At 48.7% G+C, this 21,650-nt stretch overlaps 1 protein-coding gene across 18 annotated transcripts in view; it reads left to right on the top strand.

Annotated features, from left to right (window-relative positions):
- The window catches only part of LOC144826666 (mucosa-associated lymphoid tissue lymphoma translocation protein 1-like), a 1,784,778-nt gene extending 1,763,385 nt beyond the window's left edge, over window positions 1-21,393 (top strand). For all 18 annotated transcript variants that reach the window (XM_078685246.1, XM_078685243.1, XM_078685249.1 and 15 more), the window contains one exon: window positions 15,477-21,393. In XM_078685246.1, coding sequence (XP_078541372.1) covers window positions 15,477-15,914 — 438 coding nt within the window. In that variant the 3' untranslated portion in view covers window positions 15,915-21,393. The remainder of the gene's footprint in view (window positions 1-15,476) is intronic.
- Window positions 21,394-21,650: the final 257 nt, after the last annotated feature.

The raw sequence follows: 21,650 nt of genomic DNA on the forward strand, positions 1-21,650 counted from the left end.
AGGTGAGGAATCCACAGGTAGATGTATCCATCAGAAGAACAAGTTACTTACCTTCGGTAATGCTTTTTCTGGTGCATACAGTACCTGCCTGTGGATTACTCACTGACCCACCCGCCTCCCCGTTGTCCACCCTTTTATACTATAAAAGAGGTATTGGTTAATATGGTTGTTTCATATTGTCATTTTATATTGCCTCTGTTTGCCTTTGTGTAGGCTTATAGGAAATGCTTGCCTTCTTTCGCATTCTTTTTTCAGTTTACACTGTGTGTATTTGTTTGAATACTGTGCACTATGTATGCATTGTCCCTATGGTCGGTCCGCCCGTTTGCCTCGGTGGCACAGAAAAAATGGATGGAACTGACGTCATCACGCCGACGTTGTCCTCTTATGGCTCCAGTGACGGCATGCGGAGTCGCGTGCGGAGCATGGTATTGTGACAACCTTATTGGCGTGGAGAGATAGCAAAAATTTCCGCTGAATGCTGGCGCAGGGGATATTCATAAGGTAAGGAATCCACAGGCAAATACTGTATCCACCAGATAAAGCGTTATCAAACGTAAGTAACTTGTTCATCTGAAAGAAACAGGTTAGTGTTAGATTAGATTCCTTACCTTAGAATATCCCCAGGCGTCAGACTGGAACCTGAAAGTTTTGCATAGCAGTACCCTTGCGCGTCGGTAGGCGTCGTCTGCGGCGTCCGCGTCCATCGTTGACGTCGTGATCGCCGGGATGATGTCGTCGGAGCACTTAGACTCCGCCCTCGCGCGCTGACGTCAGTTCTACTTTTGTCCGTGCCAGCAACCGCAGATCCAGGAAGAGCAGTACTCTTAGTCATTTTTTGACTAACTTTTTGATCTATTTTGGATCACTTCTGGAGTCGATCTTCGACTCGCGGTGCCGGTAGGGATGCCTGGGTTTAAACCTTGCGAGGATTGTCACCACTTGATGTCGGTGACTGACCTCCAACGTCGGTGCCTTTACTGTCTCGGGGCCGACCATGTTGACAAGTCGTGCCCCGACTGCCGGGCCTTGACCTCGAAGGCTAGGCGGGAGCGGCCCCGTAAGCGACTCGAGCTCCAGCAGTCGGCTTCTCGCCACTAGAGGTCCCGGTCCAGGAGGAGGTCGAGGACCGGTCGCGGGGCCGGAGTCCTCGCCGCTTGACGAGTCTCCACCACTCGTCCGGCTCCAAGTCCTCAGGTAAGTCGAGGCACTCCAAAAAGAAGTCGAAGAAGCGGCATCGCTCTTCCGACTCCCCCCCCGACGCTCGCGCGATGTAGCCGGGGGTTCGGCCGACACCGCCCACGCGGCTCCGCCGCAAGCGCCGCGTCCAGCTCCATACCTGCTGGTCCCTGGGCTGCACGCGACGCCGGAGGAGATTAGTGCTTTCCTCACGGCCATGAGGTCGCACTTCCCTCCGTCGGACCCTGCCGAGGCGCTTTGGGCCCCGCGGGTCCGTCTGGGAGCCCAAGCGGGCCGGCAGCACAGGCGCCGTCTGGTGCTTCGGCCCCGGCGCTGTCGACGACTCCGGTCCCGACGCCGCAGGGCTCCACAGGATCCAGGCCTGGAGCAGTGATGTCGCCAGTCGACCTTACTACCCCTCCACTGGCGCCGTCCCCAAGGGTGTCGCCCGGCGCCGTCTTCGGTGCCGATCGGTGAGCCCTTCACCGACGACCCGGCTCCATCATTTTTCCCTTACTATCAGGAGATGTATGACGAGAAGGACAGAGAGGAGTCTGAGGACCCTCTGGCACTGCAGTGCCAGTTGAGCCAGGACTGGGCAGATGAGCTGGGGGAGGCCAGTGGTCTGGACACTTCGCCCGACACTGGATTTGTCTCCCCTCCAACCGTGGCTACGGAGGAGGGGGCTGCTTACAGCGTGGTGTTGACTAGGGCAGCAAATTCCTTGGCTCTTGAGCTCCCTGTCGTGGCTGTGAGGACTAACCTCCTCACTGAGGTGCTCAAACCTCAGGCAAGCTTCTCGGAGCCTCTCCTGCCGTTTAACGAAGCCCTCACTGACGTTCTGGTGGGCACCTGGTCCAAGCCCACTACAGGCCTCCCTGTAGATCGGAACGTGGCCCGACGCCACCGCCCAGCTCTGGGCGACTTTAGCTTCCTGTCCGTTCACCCCACCCCGAGAGCCTGGTGAACCAAGTCTCTACATCCCAGACCGCATTCCCGACAGTTCCTCCGGATCGGGAATCCAAAAGGTACGATCAGTTTGGGAAGAAATTGTTTTCCTCCCTGAGTTTGGGGCAGCGGTCTGTCAGCACCGCCTGCCTTTTGGGCCGTTACAGCCACTGTCTGTGGGATACGGTTGCGGAAGTGCTGCAGCAGTGCCCGTTGAAGGTCCAGGCAAAGCTTACCCAAGCCCTAGCGGAGGGACGGGACGCTATTCGATACAGTGTGGACTTCCGACCACGGACTCGCTGGGTATGGCGATTGCAACGACAGTGGCGGTTCGCCACCACGCCTGGCTGAGGTACGCCAACTTTTTGGGGGATGTCCACGACACCCTTATGGACATGCCGTTTGATGGCCGTCACCTCTTTGGCGACAAGGCGGACAGTGCGCTTCAGCGTTTCAAGGACTCCAGGGCTACGGCCAAGTCCTTGGGCCTCGGCCAATGCCAGCAAACTTCCGCTTTTCGCCCCTTTCGTGGCCAAGGAAGGGGAGCCCCCACACGTCCAGCTAGCCACAGCCGCAGAACCAATCTCAACGCGGACGTGGTAACCGCTGTGGCAGTGCCGGGGGACAACGGCAAGGTCAGTCCACATCCGCCCCCGCAGCATCTGCTTCAAAGTCCTCCTAGTCTGAGCTTTCAGGCCCACTCAACACCAGTGGGGGGGGCAGGGTTCACCCTCACCTCCTCCACTGGCGCTCCATCACATCTCCCTACTCCCTGCACAGCCGAGTCAACGCTGTAGCGGTAGGGATCTCGATCGCATCCACCCCTTCCCGCCACTTCGGCGAGCGCCCAGGCCACGCTCCCTCACGGAGGCCACGCCCCCTTCCTCTCCTCAACCACCCATAAATTATGTGCCTTCACCGGACGCGCTGCGGACGAGCGCAGCGGGCGCGATGTTTGCGCGCCAAAGGCGCGCCTAAGGCAAGCCCGTCTGCGCCCGTGACCGACCGTGCCCAGTGCCTAGGCCACCCCGCTATCCTGGTCCTTTACAATACTCATCAGCACAACTTACTGCTCTCCAAGGCCCCTGGCCTATCGAAGCCTCCCTAACCTCCCATCTCAATAACCTGGGACTCCTAATTCCAACCTCTTCTCAAACTCTTCCTGATCCAATTGACCTGCCTATGCTCCCTCCCCCCCTCCCTCCGGGTCTAATCCCCAGGCCAACCCTAGGCAGTCGCCTCTCACGATGTACTATCTTAACACGCGTTCTGCAGTCAAACACTGGCACTAGCTCTCTGTTTTGCTGGATCTTCACAAACCAGACCTCCTGTTTCTTACAGAGACATGGTTTCGCGACAGCTCCCTTCCCATCTTATTAGCAGCTCTCCCTGCTACCTATTACGTCCTTCGAGCCGATCGACCATCTGGCAAATCAGGCGGGGGTATGGCCCTTATTGCCCGAAAGGAACTGCCGTTTCAACCTCTCAGTTTCCCACCGATTGGCACTTCTGACTTCTTAGTGGTCCGTTCACTTTCTCTTAAAGTGCCCCTCACTTGTCTACTTATGTACCGCCCCCCCCAACCCCCCCAAACCTTTCTTGAAGAGTTTCAGGAACTCACAGCCACCCTAGCAGTCAATAACTCTTCTGTTTTGGTGCTGGGTGACTTTAATTTCTGGCCCTCTGACCCAGCGGAATGCTCCACCTCTAAAGAATTTTCCGAAACCTTACGTTCCCTTAATTTTATTTCGCTCGTTCACTCCCCTACGCACACCCAAGGCCACATCCTTGACCAGATTTGGTCCCTTAACTGTCCTATCACGTCCCTATCTGTCTCTCCATGTCCCTGGTCCGACCACTCACTCATTTCTTTTTCCTCTCAAATCGGCCCGCCCTCCAAACCCTTGCACCCTAAAAATGTTTGGGTGAGATCCTGGGGTCGGGTGGATGTAGCCTCTCTAGCTTCCTCTCTCCCCGCTTCTAGTCCAGTCGTAGCTGGCCTGTCCTCCTCAGACCAAGCCAGCATCATCAACTCATGGCTCTGCTCTCTCGGCGAGTCCATCGCCCCACTTAGGCGGGTCCCTTCTAGACGGACGAATGACTCAAACCTCTGGTTCAATGTTGAACTAAAATCACTAAAACTTTTAGTCCGGCAAGCAGAACGGGCCTGGAGACGCCAGTACTGCCCCATCCTTAAAGCTAAATACACCTCCCTGTTGTTGCAATATAAAAAACTTATCTTCTCCACTAAAAAAGATTACTTTTCAGCCAAAATCATTGTCGCGGAGAATAAACCCAGAGACATTTTTTCTATCATCAACAAACTGGCCTATTCGGATAGAACCACCCTTAAGCCTTCCCCCTTACAACCCCTATGCGACTCCCTGAACTCCTACTTCTCGGATAAAATTGCAACCATCAGAGCTAATATTCCCCCCCCCCCCTCTTTCCTTATCCCGCCCTGTATCCCTATAGAGGCCCGTCTGGACTCATTCCCTCTACTTACAGAGTAAGCCTTTCTCTCGCTCCTGCCTCTGGTTAAATCCGGCTCTCCACTTGACCCTTGCCCTGCCCATGTTCTCCGCCACATCTTCACCTGTTGCCCTCTGCCCCCGCTCACTTTCCTGAACTGCTCCCTCTCTCAAGGCGTGGTTACCCCTGCTCTCAAAGCCGCGACTATCACTCCCATTCTTAAGAAACCTGGGGCCGACCTTTATGACCCCGCCAACTTTCGCCCCATTTCCCTGCTTCCCTTCCTAGGGAAAGTCTTGGAGCGACACGTGACCAAAGTACTCACCATCTACGTCGAAGAAAACCGCATATTAGCTCCCCGCCAGGCCGGCTTTCGCCCAGGCCACTCCACCGAGGCTGTCGTGCTCTCAGTACTCGACACTCTCAGAGAGGGACTAGACACGAACATCCCCCAGGCCTTGGTGCTACTCGATCTCTCCGCCGCCTTTGACACGGTGGACCACTCCATCTTACTTTCCCGTGTGAGGGCGGCGGGGGTCGGCGGCACAGCTTTGGTCTGGCTGTCCTCCTTTCTAAACGGCCGCACTCAAGCGGTTCGTCTGGGGGACTTCTCGGCTGAACCCCGGAAGGTGCTATGCGGTGTCCCACAGGGCTCCTCCCTCTCTCCCCTACTTTTCAATCTGTCCATAGCCCCCCTTATCTTTGCACTTCAGCAACAGGAGGTATCCGTATATAATTATGCGGACAACCTCCAGCTCATTTTTTCTCTCTCTCACTCCCCTCACTCTAAATCTAATTTTCAATCCACCATGCTTTTCATCCGGGACTGGATGAATCACAACCACCTGAAATTAAACCCCGATAAAACCGAGTTGGTCTTGACAGGTGGTTGCTCCAGTCCCTGGTCCCCCCTCTTCTGGCCTCCCTCCCTCGGGCCCCCTCCCTCTTCTTCCCCCGCTGTTAAAACCCTTGGCATTAAACTTAATGACCAACTCACTTTACATTCCCAGGTGAGCTCGGTGGTTTCTTCCTCCTTTCTGTCTCTCCGCACCATCCGAAGGGTCTCTCGGTTTTTCTCCTTCACGGCCCTAAAACTTATCACACTGGCTATGGTCGTCTCCCGATTGGACTACGCCAACTCCCTCTACTACGGCATGCCGGCCTATAACGTCCGCCGACTGCAGTTGGTTCAGAACCAAGCTGCCCGTCTGGTCCACAACCTCTCCAGATCCCACCATGTCACCCCCCTTTTGAAATCTCTACACTGGCTCCCCATTCTTCAACGCTCTCAATTCAAGGTAGGCTGTCTTGCCTTTCAGGCCCTGTCAGGCTCTGCCCCTACGTTTATCTCTTCAGAGATCAAACCTTATGTCCCCAGCAGGGAGCTCCGCTCCTCTACCCTGCATCTGCTGGCCATCCCCGGATTTCGCCGTAAGAAATGGGGAGGTTCCAAATTTTCCACTCTTGCCCCCATATTTTGGAACTCCCTCCCGGCCCACCTGAGAGGCACTACCCAATATCCACTCTTTACAAAGGCCTTAAAGACATTTCTATTCACCAAAGCCTTCCCCCAATAAATTATCGTCCATCCCCGTTCCATTTTTTCTTGTCTTCGAGGACTCGGTTTATCATAGCGCCATGAAACCGTTCCGGTGAACGCGCGCTTTATAAACACTTTAAAACTCAAACTCAACATCGAACAGGTGGCTGCTGCAAATCGTCCGAAGGGGTTACTCCCTCCCCTTCGAAGCGACCCCTCCAGCCATGCCACCGCAGTACCACTGTATGTCAGGGATCACTTGCAACTTCTGCAGGAGGAGGCTTTGGCCCTCTTGGCCAAGGGGGCCGTCGAGCATGTTCCTGGGCCAGAAGTAGGACGTGGTTGCTACTCCCACTACTTTCTGATACCCAAGAAGGGCAAAGGAGGCCTACGCCCTATCTTGGACCTCTGGAGCATCAACGGCTTCCTCCGGAAGGAGAAGTTCAAGATGCTGACTTTAGCTCAGGTCCTAGCTGCCCTGGACCCTGGAGACTGGATTGTAGCGTTGGACTTGCAGGACGCATATTTCCATATTCCCGTCCTGCTGGCCCACCGTCGTTACCTGCAGTTCACAGTAGGCCACGAGCACTTTCATTTTACAGTGCTCCCCTTTGGTCTTACCAGCACCCCTCGGTTGTTCACGAAAGTGATGGCGGTGGTCGCAGCTCATCTGTGCAGATTAGGGGTCTCAGTCTTCCCCAATCTCGACGACTGGTTGTTGAAGGCGGGCTCGCCCCAGACAGTCGTCAGCCACCTCCAGACTACGACCGACCTCCTGCACCTGCTGGGGTGCTCCATCAATGTGCCGAAGTCACACCTGTGCCCCTCTCAGAAGCTCCTCTTCATCGGAGCGGTTCTGGACTCGGTGCTGTGTCGGGTTTATCCTCCCGAACAGCGGGTTCAGGATATTCAGGCTCTGATTCCGATCTTTAAGCCTTTATCCCGAGTCTCCGTCAGGTTGACGCTGTGGCTTCTGGGGTGTATGGCCTCCTGCATCCTTCTGGTGCATCACGCCAGGTGGCGGATGCGGGCTCTGCAGTGCGACCTGAAGTTTCAGTGGGCCCAGCATCAGGGCAACCTGTCTGACCATGTCCGGATCTCGAAGGGCACTGCGAGACAGTTGCAGCGGTGGCTCACGGACCGCAATTGGGTCCGCGGCAGATCCCTCTCCCTACCCCAACCGGAGCACGTAGTTGTGACGGATGCGTCCCTCCGGGGCTGGGGGGGCCACGTGGGAGAGGCGGAGATCAGAGACCTCTGGTCTCCAGCGGAGTCCCGGCTCCACATCAACCTTCTGGAGCTGCAGGCGATCCGGCTTGCACTGAAAGCATTCCTTCCCTCTGTCCGGGTAAGTGTAGTACAGGTGTTCACGGACAACACCACCGCCATGTGGTACTGCAACAAACAGGGCAGGGTGGGGTCGTGGACCATTTGTCAGGAGGCTCTGCGCCTCTGGCAATGGCTGGAACACCAGGACGTCACCCTGGTGGTTCAACACTTGGCATGTTCCCTGGACGAACTCAGCTGGTGCATGATGGATCATGAATGGCGTCTGAACTCAGACATGGCGCAAGGCCTCTGTCAGCAGTGGGGAGAGCCTTGGTTAGATCTATTCGCCACAATAGATAACACGCGATGTCATCAGTTCTGCGCGTTGGAATTTCCAAGGCGGCGCTCGCTCGGAGACCCTTTTCGTTGCAAGTGGAGCTGCTGTCTGTTGTACGCCTTTCCGCCTATACCACTTCTGCCCAGAGTGCTGAAGAAGATCCGTCGTGACCGGGCCCAAGTCATCCTTGTGGCTCCGGACTGGGCACGAGATATTGGTATCCCGAGCTACTCAGCATTTCAGTCGACCCCCCGATTCGTCTGCCTCTTCAGGAGGACCTTCTGTCGCAGCAGCAGGGGACGGTCCCCATTTCAGCCTTCTTGAGGCTTCCTGATCAGCCTTCTCTTTTCAAGTCCCCTATTGTAAATAGATTCTTGAAAGGCAGCACTCACATGTTTCCTCCTGTTCCTTTCGTGATGCCTCAATGGGACTTGAACCTTGTTCTAACCTATTAGATAGGCGCTCTGTCAGAAGTTAGCCTGGCATATGATGTCCACTATTCTAGTGGGCACCTTGCACCAGTCTCAACGATCCTTATTGGTAGTGGTTGTAAAGTCAACCTTATAGACAAGCTATCCTAATGGTAGCATGGACCAGCAGTCTTAGGCTAAAACTTCAGAGAGCATGTGAAGCCAGCTGTTTTACCATATATAATCCCTTGAATACCAAATGAAAGGACACCACACAAGGTATATATCAAATATATATGTATTTATTACTACCACAACACCTCTGCACTCTTTATGAGGTCAGAGTTCGAGATACGTTACAAGTTACTCATTAAGCATACTATAAGTTGCACAATTACAATTCTGCCCTAGGGGCCTCACGAACCATATACTAAGTAAGTGGTATAAGGACCACTTCAAGAATAGTGAATAAGCCTAGGGCCTAGGGAATCGCTGGGGCTACACTACAGAATCAAAGGTTAGGAAGTAGGAGACCCACGGGAGACGGTGCAGTGTGGGAACACAGTCGCGAGTTACCATAGAGTTATAATGGGAACGTAAAAATTACAAAGTAGTTGATTAAGGACACTTCCGGATGGACTACAGTAAAACCCTTTTAAATTAGGACACTTCGAGAGTCAACACCCACGGGAGCACCGGAGTATTCGAGTTACCTCACCCAAGGAAGCCAGGTGCATAGGTGTCTTTTCGTGTCGTGTTTCGTCGCTGTTTCCTATGGAGAGCTGCAAAGAAGTGCTACAGGCGACCAGGAGAAAAGTGTCCGGTGGATCCAAGGGTGGATCAAAGATGAGAAGAACCTGAAAGCAGAGGGGACAGAGTCTGGGTCACTAGCCAGTGAGCAGGAAGGAACCAAGCGATGTCGAGTGTTTCAGGTGAAGAAGGTGAAGCTTGTCTCTGCAGAGACGAGGACCAGGAGGCGTCAACGACGACCAGGAGCTGGATTCGAGCTGTGCCACGAAGGATCTAGTTGACTGCGGTGTCGGTATCCGGATTGGACCCAACAAGCCTTGGCAAACACAATCCACGCAGGAATGGAAGATGGACTGCAGTTCAGACCAGCAAGGTCTGGGGAGCTTCTCCTTCGCAGGGAAGCTGGAGCAAGCCTGGAGCAACCGGCAAGTGGTGTAGTTTCAAAGAAAATCTTCAGGGGGCTAACTAGCCAACGGACTAGCAACCGTGAAGACGCGTCGAGCTGAAATGCAAGAGCAGGCCCCACGCGTCACTTGTGGAGTGTGGAGGGCTGAGTTTCGGTGCAAATGGCGCTCGGGTCTGGGGCTTCTCCAACCCCAATGCACAACTGTGAGGGTGCCTCAGTAGTTGCACTGTTAGCAAAGTGCAGGTAGTCCAGGGTGTCCCACGTCTCTTGTGTCTGCCACGGGTCTCAGCTTTGATGTGATCGGAGTCGGAGAAGTCTGGAAGTCCAGTTCCTGAGTCGCTGAGTCTTCAGGTTCCGGCAGGAGCTTCGACAAAGCAAACCGGCAAGTTACTGGTGGTGCCTGTTTGCACAGGGTGGTCACTCCTTGACCACAAGGGAGATGTCTTCAGTCTTCTAGTCGGTATAGAACGTCGAAGGTCCAAGAGTTTTGTTTCAGAGTTTCAGTCCTGGATAATCTAATATCTCTAGACACAGCTCCTATATTAATACTGATTTTAGGGGCTGGATTACCTGCTAGGTCTTTCCAATGGGTGGACCCTGAGAAGGGGGTGGTTACACCCCTTTCCCTTTGTCCAGTTTCGCGCCAGAGCGGGGCTGAAGTGCCCCAGCAACTGGATTAAACCGGGCTATGCATGGAGCACCTTGTGTGCCCCAGGCAGTGTCTGGAAAAGCATCTTTCCATTCAACCCACCCTGCCCCAATACACCACAGGCTGTCTGGGGAGGTGCTAGCACCTCCCTCGTCAGGAAACCTATTGTCCAGGCCTCCCTTGCCGGAGTTTCGTCAGCTGCAGGAAGTCAGACTCGTGTCTGTGGAAGCAGCATCCATTTTGTGATGCTGAGGCTCTGTTTAACTTTAACCGGGTAAAGCAGTAACTACATGTCTTCTCCCTCTAGAAGGGTGGAATGCTACCCCCGCCGCCAGAACTGGCGGGGGGGGTGGTAGTATTCTAAAGTGTTTGACACTATACACGACATGTTTTGATAAAGCCAAACCAAAGTTAGCATTAACCGCGAGGATTATAATGCACTTAAGAGTATATGGTATGGCTATATCATAGAACAGCTATAAGGACATGGTTCCGAAAGCTGCAGAAGGGCTCAGCTCATGCTAGAGCACCCTCTCACATAAAACTAAGCACTCTGCCTCCAGGATTGCCAAGGCCTACAATAAGAGTGACTTATAGGTGCATATGTGTCTATATATAAGGTCGATATAGATATACTATATCTAAGTAAGGGGTGATTACACCACCTTACCCAAGCTGAGTGATCGGCCTGTGGTGTCAGTTTGGATGGCCAGCCAGGGGTGGCATAATACATGCTGCAGCCCCTGGTAGGCCTGGGATGCACCTATGCCCTGGGTACCTATACAGGGCTCACAAAGGTGACCCAATACCCAATCAGGTATGTACCTAAAGTACATGGTATCAATTTAGAGAGAGAACAGCTGGGCTGTGGGTCTGATTAGCAGGCCCACAGCCACACTAAAATCGAAAAAAACTGAAAATCACAGCAAAAAGTGGGGGTGACCATAGGAGGCAGACCCTACCCTCCTACACGCTCCTTTCGAGCCACTTCACAATTGCCCTCTTCGTCTTCTGACTCTTAAGACTGCATTCCTGGTTGCCATCACCTCTGCCAGGAGAGTGAGTGAGCTCCAGGCTCTATCTTCTAAACCTCCTTTCCTCTCTGTCCCTCCGGACAAAGTTATCTTGAGAACTCGTCCTTCTTTCCTGCCCAAGGTGGTTACAGTCTTTCCTATCGGGCAGTCCATCACCTTGCCCACCTTCTTTCCGCCTCCGGATCCCTCGAAAGAGGAAGAGAGGCTCCACCGTCTGGACCCAAAACATGCGCTCTCCTTTTATCTAGACCGCACACGCCAGTTCCGGGTGGACGACCAGCTCTTTGTTGGTTACGTGGGCGCTAAGAAGGGACGGGCGGTGCACTAACGGACCATCTCTCAGTGGGTCGTTTTGTGCATCAAGGCCTGTTACTTTTTGGCCAAAAAGGAGCCTCCTGTGGGGCTACGCACCCATTCCACTCGGGCCACGGCGGCTACTACTGCCCTGGGTCGGGGAGTCCCCTTGCAGGACATCTGTCAGGCAGCTACGTGGGCCTTGCTTCACATGTTTGCTAGACACTACTGCCTAGACAGCCAAGTCCGGAGAGATGGCTTTATCGGCCGTTCCTTTCTCCAGGACTTTCTGGTGTGATCTTGGTTCGCAGGCCCACCACCAGGGTTGGTATTGCTGGGGTATCTATTCTAAGGTAATGAATCTAACACTAACCTGTTTCTTTCAGATGCACAAGTTACTTACCCTTAGTAACGATATATCTGTAAGCAACAGTAGTTAGTGTTAGATTCCTTACCGCCCCACCCATCCTCCCCGTTCTGCGAACCGATATCTAGGGTTAAGGTATCTCTCTTTCAGGGCCCTAGTTTCATGGCACCATTGTCGGTCTCTGGCATGGCTCTGCGTTCCTGGCGCGGAAATCTATGTACAATAACTGATGTCAGTGTGTGAGGGAGGCGTCTAAGTGCTCCGACGACGTCATTCCGGCGATCACGATGCCCACGACGGACGCGGAGCCGCAGACGACACCTACTGACGCGCAAGGGTACTGCTACGCAAAACTTTCCAGATCCAGTCTGACGCCTGGGGATATTCTAAGGTAAGGAATCTAACACTAACTACTGATTCTTACAGATATATCGTTACCGGAGGTAAGTAACTTGTGCTTCAGGGCCGCTCGCACTCACAGCCGGCGCCTGGTGCTCTCTTGGCCTCGACCTCTGCAGAGAGTGAGCACCGGCTCCAGAGGTGACGTGGCAGACCCACTCTACTCACCGAACTGCGACCCGCAGCTAATTCTGCCTCCTCTCTGCTCACTCGTGAAGGGTACTGGAGGATGAGTCGCGCCTCAGGGCCACGCGGCGGTCGCCATGTTTCCGAGCGCTCGCCAGTGCAGCAGCGGCAGAATTTCTCGTATTGTGCTTATCCAATGTGTCCCTCAGTGCTCTAAAACCAGACAGAAGGGCAACACAACGTAGCCCACAGGCGGATGTTGGCTCAGCCAAGCAGAGCTACACTAGGGTGCGGCCATCTTGCCATGTGCCCTTTAGCGCCCCAGCTAATGTCCTTTCTGGTGGATAATCTTGTGAACCGTAGACTCCTCAACGCTCTCCACCTCATTGTGTAAATTGACTTTTTGGCTTCTAAAAAGGTCCCAAATAAGATCTCACTTACTATTGTTCTTCCATTTTGCCACCAATTAACCTCTTTTGAGGGGATGGACGAGTTCATAGGTAGAGTGGCATAATCGCGCCGGGGTGGCGTCTTATACTTATCCTTGCCGTCACTTTAGGAGACAGAACAAGGTCTCAGAGGAGTTTAGGGCGCCACATGCTAGTGTGCAGGAGCTACTGCTACTATAAAGTTACAGGTCCAGCCTGACACCCGAGGAACTCATAAGGTGAGATATAAGAAGTTAAGGAATCCACAGTTTAGAGTATACATTACAAAGAGTAAATAAAGTGTTCAGTACTTAAAGTTAAACACTTTTTGTGCCAAGGTTAGTAGCTGTGCCTCATCTCACATTCACTAGCACACATTTCTGATCCTTTATCCTCTTCCGCCATGTGCCAGAGAATACAAAAAGGCAGCATTTTTTTTTTAAATAGGGGACTTTCTTGACACAATAATTGAATCTTGCATGGAGTATTTTAACACTGTGAATGTTTGCCTGTCTGGCAAGCATGTTAAGCAAGGACTTCTCATGCATAAGATATATATATATATATGATCACATTCAATATTTGGATATAGTATCAGCCTCTTTAATAAAAACAACGGTCTAGGCCTCCTTTTCTATTAAAATTCAGTTAATTTTATGTTGCATTATTCATAGAACTGTTTAGAATACTTTCAGATTTTCCTAATCGATGAATATAGATCTGTGGACATATTCTCAATTGCAATAGCCAGGTGAAAGTGTTGCTTTTTTACATTGATATTTTGGTTCAACTTTCATTTATCTGTAATTTTAAATATTACTGGTGTTTGTGAAGATATTGCATTTATACGATTTTCAAAGCTCAGAGGCACTTATGCAGGTTTGATTTCAGAGCAAACCAGCAAAACATTCTCGGCCACATGCATCATTGTTGCCGTTTGCGATTTCTTAATTGCGAAAATTAAGGAATCGCAATAAAGAAATCGCAAACGGCTATGCATCAAGAAATCGCAATTTTTTTTGCGATTTCTCAAAAGTTTTTAATTGCGATTCACAATTTGCGAATCGCAATTAAGGAATCCCTTCTCATTGATTCCTATGGGCCTCTAGGCCCATAGGAATCAATGAGAAGTCATTCTCAATTTGCGAATCGCAAATTGAGAATGCAATTTCAAGGGTGCAGGGGAGGTCCAAAGGACCCCCCCTGCACCCTGAAATATAACTTGAAGTGCATTTTTCACACACACATGCCCCAAGGGCATGTGTGTGTGTAAAATGAAACTTTAAAAAATTTACTTTTGTGCATTTTTGAAAGTTTTCGCAAATTACCATGAAGGTCAACTTCATGGTAATTTACCTCTCCCTATTTGCGAATTTGCAAATTAAAAATGTTCATGCATTGCATTTAAGAAATCTAAAATTGCGATTTCTTAAATGCAATTGCAATTTTAGAAATCGCAACATGATTGCGATTCCTAAAATTGCGAAAAACATGATGCATTCCAAATTTGTCAATTGCATTCGCAAACGGCCGAAAATTGCGATTCGCACCGTTTGCGAATGCAATTCACAATGATGCATGTGGGCATCTGTCTGTTCTACGCACTCCTTTACCTGTCAACTCTAAAAACAACAGCATGTACTTAAACAAAGTCTTAATTGTAGTTGTACTGTTACAGTTATTGCAATACCAAGACTAAGATATGAACAGTGTATAATCAAAAATATTTAGTCAAGCATCTGCAAAGCCCATAGAACTGACTTTAATGTGCTAACACAGACTTGCACGATTTCTTACAGAAAATTTGTATCATGTCTCCATGAAACCTATTTGTTTCTGTGCACCAACCACATATATATTTCAGTAGGAGCATTGATCTTACATACTGTGCTTTTTATTTAAGGTTATGAATCTAGGGACTATCACCTTGCTAGAGAATGAAAAGGTACCTAACTATGAAAATAATTCTCCAGCTAGGGTATTTACCCACAATTTGTAATGTATTAATTTAGACTAAACATAAACTTCTCTAAAATGTTTATTTTTTTAGCAAACTGCCTGGGATGACATAAGCACTCCTCTCTGTATAGCAAATAGAGGAGATACCCAGGGGCAGATTTACGAGCCCCTTGTGACACTTTTACGCTGCCGTTGCGTCACTTTTGTGACGCAGCAGCATCGTAAACAATGCGCTAGGTTGCATCACATTTACAATGTGACACTTCTAGGGAGATGCGTCACTTTGTAAAACCCTGCGCTATATTATACCTGCAAGAAGTATAATATATGCAGGGTGGGCGTTCTGACGTAAGAAAGCCTCGTAATAGTGACGCAGTAAAATCTACAAGATTTCCCTGCGTCACTGCTACTACGCCACTGCGTCAAATCATTATGCCTGCTTGAAGTAGGCTTAAGGAGTGACACAGCATAATAGGAATAGGCATTCCCGAGCATTGCTGGAGTTGTGTCGTGCTTGCGACACTACTCCAGCAGTGCGTTGTCTTTACGCCAACAGATGCGCACGCATCTGTCAATTCTTGCGCCACGGTACGCCGCATTGTAAATGTGAGGCATTCATGGTAGTGCAAGTTTTTTTTTTTAACGCAAATTAACTAACACATCTCTGCTGATATGCGTCAGTTCTTGTAAATCTGCCCCCCAGTTCTTAGGATTGTTTCATTTTAAAACAGTCTATTTCTGGGTGTTTTTTATTAACAATATGTTTATATATTTCTTAGGGCTGGCTTTGCAGTTTAGAATTTTAATAAGCACTATTGTTATGGACTTTTCCTTGATGCATTTTCTACTATTAGCTACTACATTTTGGTTACGTCTCATCATTTTACCCTATTCTCTTTTTCTAAACAGGATGACATGATTGTACAGATTGATTTGCATTACACGAGGCTGGACACTAAACAAAGAGTCCATGAGAGATTGCATCACAACCTCAAAAGACCCCATGTAGCACAACTGTTCAATCAGAAAACCTCCGCAATGGGACCTTTAAACTGTGCAGAAGCTGCTTCCTGCTGTGCCACTGCATCCTCTTCTGCCAGCCCATGTTCCTCTGCAACGGTGTCCTCTTACTCAAACTCATGTGCCAATGTGTTCTCCTCTTCCTCTTCTATCTGCAAGGACAGAGGGGCAGTGTCCATGTACCATGTAGACCTGTGTCCATTACTTGTGAACACTGAGCTTACTGCCCCAGACAATGTAAGTGTTGATCACAGCCCCAAGTTACTCTCTACTAGGCAGTCGAAACTGTTCAGTGAGCCTGAAGAAAATGATGAAGGTGAAACATAGCACTTCTCCCAGCCCTGGCAAAACAAAGAAAAGTACTCTTAACCACTTGCTGAGTGGGGAAGTAATTAATGCTCTGCTTTATCTTTATAAATACATTTCAGCCTTATCGTTTCTCCTACAGAATTGACAGTGATATCCTCTTGACTGGAGAAAACCTGCATCGTCAATCCCATTTACCATCACCATCACCATCAATAAAATTGTCATTTGAAAATGCAGGGATGGAAGGGAATGAGAGGACATCTTTGGGCCCACTGCCAAGGTCATAAAAATCGCACTCATCATGTGGAGTCAAATCAAATCAGGGACATTTGTACAGCGCACATATCACTCGGAAGTCTCATGGCGCTTAAATTGAAATGCACTTCCAATAGCAGAAGCACAATAAATATGCCATGAAAGGGAAGATACAGTACTCAACTCTTCATTGTTATTGAGTAATGGGAAGAATAGAAAGAGCTGCTCTGTGATCAGTAACAAAAATAGGGAATTAGAGCGCAATGTCCTTGGAAATAATGTTTTGTGCTGTTAAGAATAAGATATTATCACATAAGTGCGTAGCCTTAAAATTTAGAGCACACAAGCATTCTGAAGAAAATATACAGACAGTAATTGCCACGCAAAAGTATAAATAATGTCAGTATTAAAAGTTCTCTTGAATGGAAAGATCCTATTAATGCCTTACTGTCTCATTAGTTTACTAGGCAATCTGGGAATCTCATAAAATATTGAGTCTGAATAATTCACTCTGCTCACACTTCCCTGACGAAAGGTTATGAGAATCGAAGATAATCGATAGCTGGAAAATACCAGTGTGGCCGAAATGCATGTTTTACCCAGTCTTGTTTTACTACGGAATGTGACAAATTTGTATTGACACTCTTACCCAATTACTTAACCATGTTTGTGTAATAGACCGGTTAATGTGATGTCTGAAGTCTTTCTTTCTTATAATCATTTTAGAAGTGACCCGTCATTGCAACTGGACTAGTAGATATAGTCTCGTATTAAGTTTTGAGAATGTACAACATATCTGTTAGTTCAGATGTTAAGTGTATTGATTTTTCTGATAAACATATCTAACCACAGATTCCTTTCTTGTGAATATTCCCCCATGCGTCAGACTGGACCTGAAAACTCAAAAGCAGTACTCATACTTGGGTAGGTGGCTATATGCAGTTGCGCTCCGAAGTTATGCCACTCCAAAAGGGTCCCGCATAAGCCCCACCCTGATGCACTGACATTAGTTCCTTCCTTTAGATGTGGATCGAGAGCTCTTCTCCTCTTGTCCAAAATCTTTTCTTTTTACCAGTGTTCAAGGGAAATATGTCTCTTCCCATGGGAACAGGGTTTAAACCTTGGAGGGATTGCTGCAGACAAATGTCTGTGACTGATCCACCGTGAGATATGCCTGTGTTTGGAAAACAAAGTCCATGGCCAGCAAAGACTGTGCCCAAATAAACCAGAAAACCATATGGGATAGCGCGGTGAAACTCTACTTTGCCATACATCGGAATACTCTGCACAATGACTAGTCGAAAGGAAGATCTTGTTCCCATGCCTGAAGTCATTCCCATGGCAGAAGCACACATTTTCAAGCAGGAATTCACCCAGTCCTGTCACTCTCAAACTGTACCACTCGGTCTCGCCTGAAGAGCCTATTATGAATCTGGTACTCATGCAACCTGAAATTCCGGGTCCGTTGGTGGCAGAGAAGCAGGTCAAGACCTTTAGGAAGGCCATGTTGCACATATTTGGCACCCTTCTTTTTCTCTCTAGTGCTTCTTTGGGACACAAGGATATGTAGAAGTCTACAGTTGTGGTCTTGCTGGCGGGTTCAACCTCTGCTACAGGGTGTTTTCCGGAGGATCACATGTCTGTTTTGCACCTTTTGAACATTCTTCATGGTTTTGCACTGGCTTCGATGCCAACTTCGGTTTCAGCGACACTCCATGCTCCAGTTCCCTTGAAAGCGTCTGACTACCCTGACCTCTTGGCTCAACATCCAATCCTGTAGAATGGTAGAATAGGCATCCCCCAGCAGAGTAAATCCTAGCACCTTTCCCACAACCCCTCCTGACCCCAAATGCAACCTCATGAAGACCTTCGGCAAGCGCAAGGTCTCTTCTGCTTGCCCTGCTTTGCATTCTGTTATAGCAAGGTAATTCCTGGGTCACTACAACCATGCTTTGTGGAAGATGGTAGGTCAAATAGGTCAAATACTACTGGCCGTTCCGGAAGTCTAATGGGTGTCGGTAGCCCAAACCATCAAAGACGGCAGGGATGCAGCAAAATTTGCTTTGGTCGGGCAATGGACAAAAGTGTGGTGCTTCCGCGTCATGTAAGCATGAGGTCTACCGTCTTCTCGAGGAGTTACAGGCATCCTTGACGGATATGCCATTCGATGGCTTTTGCCTCTTCAGAGGGAAAGTGAGTTTAGCCCTTGAATGCATTAAAGAAAGTCATGCCACAGCACATTCATTTCCTCAACAGTATGTAGCTCAGTCCCTCCACTCCTCCAATGGCCACAACCACAAGAGAGTTTTTTTCAACATGCCCACTCTGTAGGAGAAAGGATCAGACATTGCTTAGGATGCATGGGTTCTCCAAATTGTCCAACAGGGCGGCTGGGATGCCATCCCATATCTTTCCCTCCTGCCGGAACTTCCACCCCCATCAACATGTTTGACGGAGGATCACATCTGTTTTGCAGGCCTTTTGGCCAAGGCAGACATAGAGAAGGTTCCGGCCTTGGCAGTAGAAACTGTGGGGCATTATTTCCAAGCCCCTATCGCCACTAGAATGTCACTTTTTTGACGTTGTGGTGGCCATAAAGTCTTCACCTTATTTACAAGGCAATGTTAAACCATTTATTGTTGCTTAACGTAGCCTTGTAAATAAGGCACCCGTTCACGCTATACTAGCATTAAAGGGGTGGGCAATGGGGGTTGATGGTCAGGTGTGCCAGGCTTCACCCTATGCTGATGACTGGCTGTTGAAGACAGAATCGCACTCTGCGCCTCAGGAAGTGGTTGACTCACCAGGGCATTTCTCTGTTCGTGAATCACCCGACAGCCTCTCTAAACGTCAGGGCAGCTAAACTTGGTCGCCGACACCTAGCAGAACACGAATGACAGTTACATCCGAGGTGGCACAGGGCGTTTTTCACCAACAAGAACTTGCAGTGTCAGTGGTTGTGCACGCTAGAGTTCCTGAGTAGCCTTTCTTGGAGACACATTGTCCCTAGACCAGAGCTTGGGATTCCTTTACACCTTCCTACCTCTAACCCTTCCGGCTTAAGTTTTAAACAAGATCAAGACTGACTAGACCAAATCATCCTAGTGGTTCTGGATTGGACCAACAGAGTGTGGTATCCAGAACATCTGGGCATGAACATCTGCCCTTCAATCAAGCTGCAGCTTTGAAAGGATTTACTGTTGTATCAACAGGGCTGAGTTCTTCACCCAGGCTTATGTAAACTGCACTTCCATATGTGGAGCTAGAGCAGTGGCAGCTAGCTTCCTTTGGTATTCCTCCCAAGGTTGTTTGGTATTGTGGCAGCCTGGTGTTAATCTGAGAAATAGGTGTATGCTAGCTGCTGGGAGAAGTTTGTGGCTCTAGTGCAAAACCCACCAGAGTAACCTGCTACAAGTAAAATAATCTAAATTGTTATTGTTTGGTTTGTCATTGACTTAGCATGGACTTGGGTTGAGCACTGTTAAAGGATATTTGTCCGCTCTTACAGGTTTAATAAGGTTGCTGGATCAGCCTTTTCTGTTTAATCCCCTGTTAAGGTATTTCTTAAAGGTTTGCAATATATCTTTAACAAAGTTGTTTGTGATGCCAAAGTGGGACTTGAATTTGTTTCTCACTTTTCTAATGTACACCCCATTTGAGCCAATGTACAGTTGTGCACTATGTCTCTTAACCATGAAAACGATAACTTCAGCTTGTCACTTTAGTGAACTGCATGCGCATTAGATCCAGCTGCTTTACACTATATTTTTTCCAGACAAACTGCTGTTGAGAATATAAGCTACATTTCTACCGAAATTAGTAATACCTTTCCATGTCAGGCATGCTATAACAGGCTGACCTTCTTTGCCCCTCCTCATCCCTCTAAAAAGGAGAGAAGATTCCATTGTTTGGATCCTAAGAGAGCCCTCAGTTTCTACATTAATCGTACCAGGGACCATTGGGTGGACAGTCAACTCTTTGTGGTCTTCCCAGGAGCAATGAAAGGTGAGGGATTTGTAGAAAAAAACATCTCTAGATAGATGGTCTTCAGCGTTAATATCTGCTGTGCGCCTGTTTAGAAGCAGCCACCTGAAGGTTTAAGGGTTTGTTCCATTCAGGCCATGGCTGCTACTACGTCAGTGGCATCTGGAGTTCACAAAGCATTATTTTCTTGACAGTCGGATCCATCGGGATAGGCATTTTGCCCCTTCGATCCTGCAGGATTTTTTGTCTGAGTCATTCCACAGACCTACCACCAGGGGAGGCAATGCTTTTGTTATCTAATTATAAGGTGAGGAAACTGTGATTTTAAGTATCAATCAGAAAAAATAAATTATTACTTTTGTTATGCTGTTTCTGGTGGATACTCTATGAACACATAGAATCTTCACTGTCCTTCCCCCTCCCCATTATGTGGAGTCAACTTTTTTCTATTCGAAAAGGTCCCAAACTAGAGATCTGTACAATGGTAAAGCCCATTTGCAAATGGCCTCTGTGTCTGAGGATGCAGGCAAGTCTTTGAAAACAACTGACATCAGTGTGCCTGGATGGCAATTATATACGGCCCCGGTCGTCACTTCAGAGTGGAATGCGGAGCCTAACGACACAACCAACCAATGTGCAGCAGTACTGATTTTCTGTTTCCGGATCTAGTCTGACAGGTAGAAACCCTCACAATATTAGGAATCTGCTGTTAGGTAAAGTATCCAAGAGAAGAATGCTACTGACAATAGTTGACTTTTTTGTTGCGTGAACCATACAACCTTGTGATGTTACTAACGGGGCACTTTTGAAAAATAGAGTATTGCAAATGCCATGTTGTTACTGAATGTCCTTTGTTTTTAATGCAGTTGTAAAGTTAATGATGACAGATAGCTTGTCACCACACTTGGCCAGAAATAGAAACAAATTAGAGGCAGATTCCAATAATTACAACATCAGGCTATCTTTAACAGGAGTCACACAGTACAACATGGACAATATATTGTTGTAAGGTGAAAAAGTCAGAAATTAGGATTTTACTGTCTTGCTAATCTAAAGTAAAATGCTATTTTTTGCATTTATAAATGATTGACTGAAAGATGTATGATGGTGAACATGATTTGCACCACATAACTGACATATGCTTATGAATGGAAGTATTTGGGAAACCTACTCAAGGTACATTTGTGAATATAAATTAATTATTTTGTGAAAACAGTATTGTTGAAACAATAAATGGAAAATAAATCCGGAATAAGAATATTAATTTTATGTGCTTCTTTAGATATTGTTAAATATATAAATGTAATAAAAAGAATCGATTTGACTCGCAACACATTTTGTGCAACTAAGCTTAATTTAGGTGGGAAACACGGTCATCTATAGGCACAAGCAGGAGTGCCTGATTCATGCAATTAATTAACCCTGGGCGTTATTCGCGAAGTAGCACTACGCGTAGCTACGCGAAGTGCACTTCGCGAGCTACGCATAGCTTCGCAAATTGAGTAGTGCACTGTG

The sequence above is a fragment of the Lissotriton helveticus genome, chromosome 3_2, assembly GCF_964261635.1.
Source record: "Lissotriton helveticus chromosome 3_2, aLisHel1.1, whole genome shotgun sequence".
Taxonomy (NCBI): domain Eukaryota; kingdom Metazoa; phylum Chordata; class Amphibia; order Caudata; family Salamandridae; genus Lissotriton; species Lissotriton helveticus.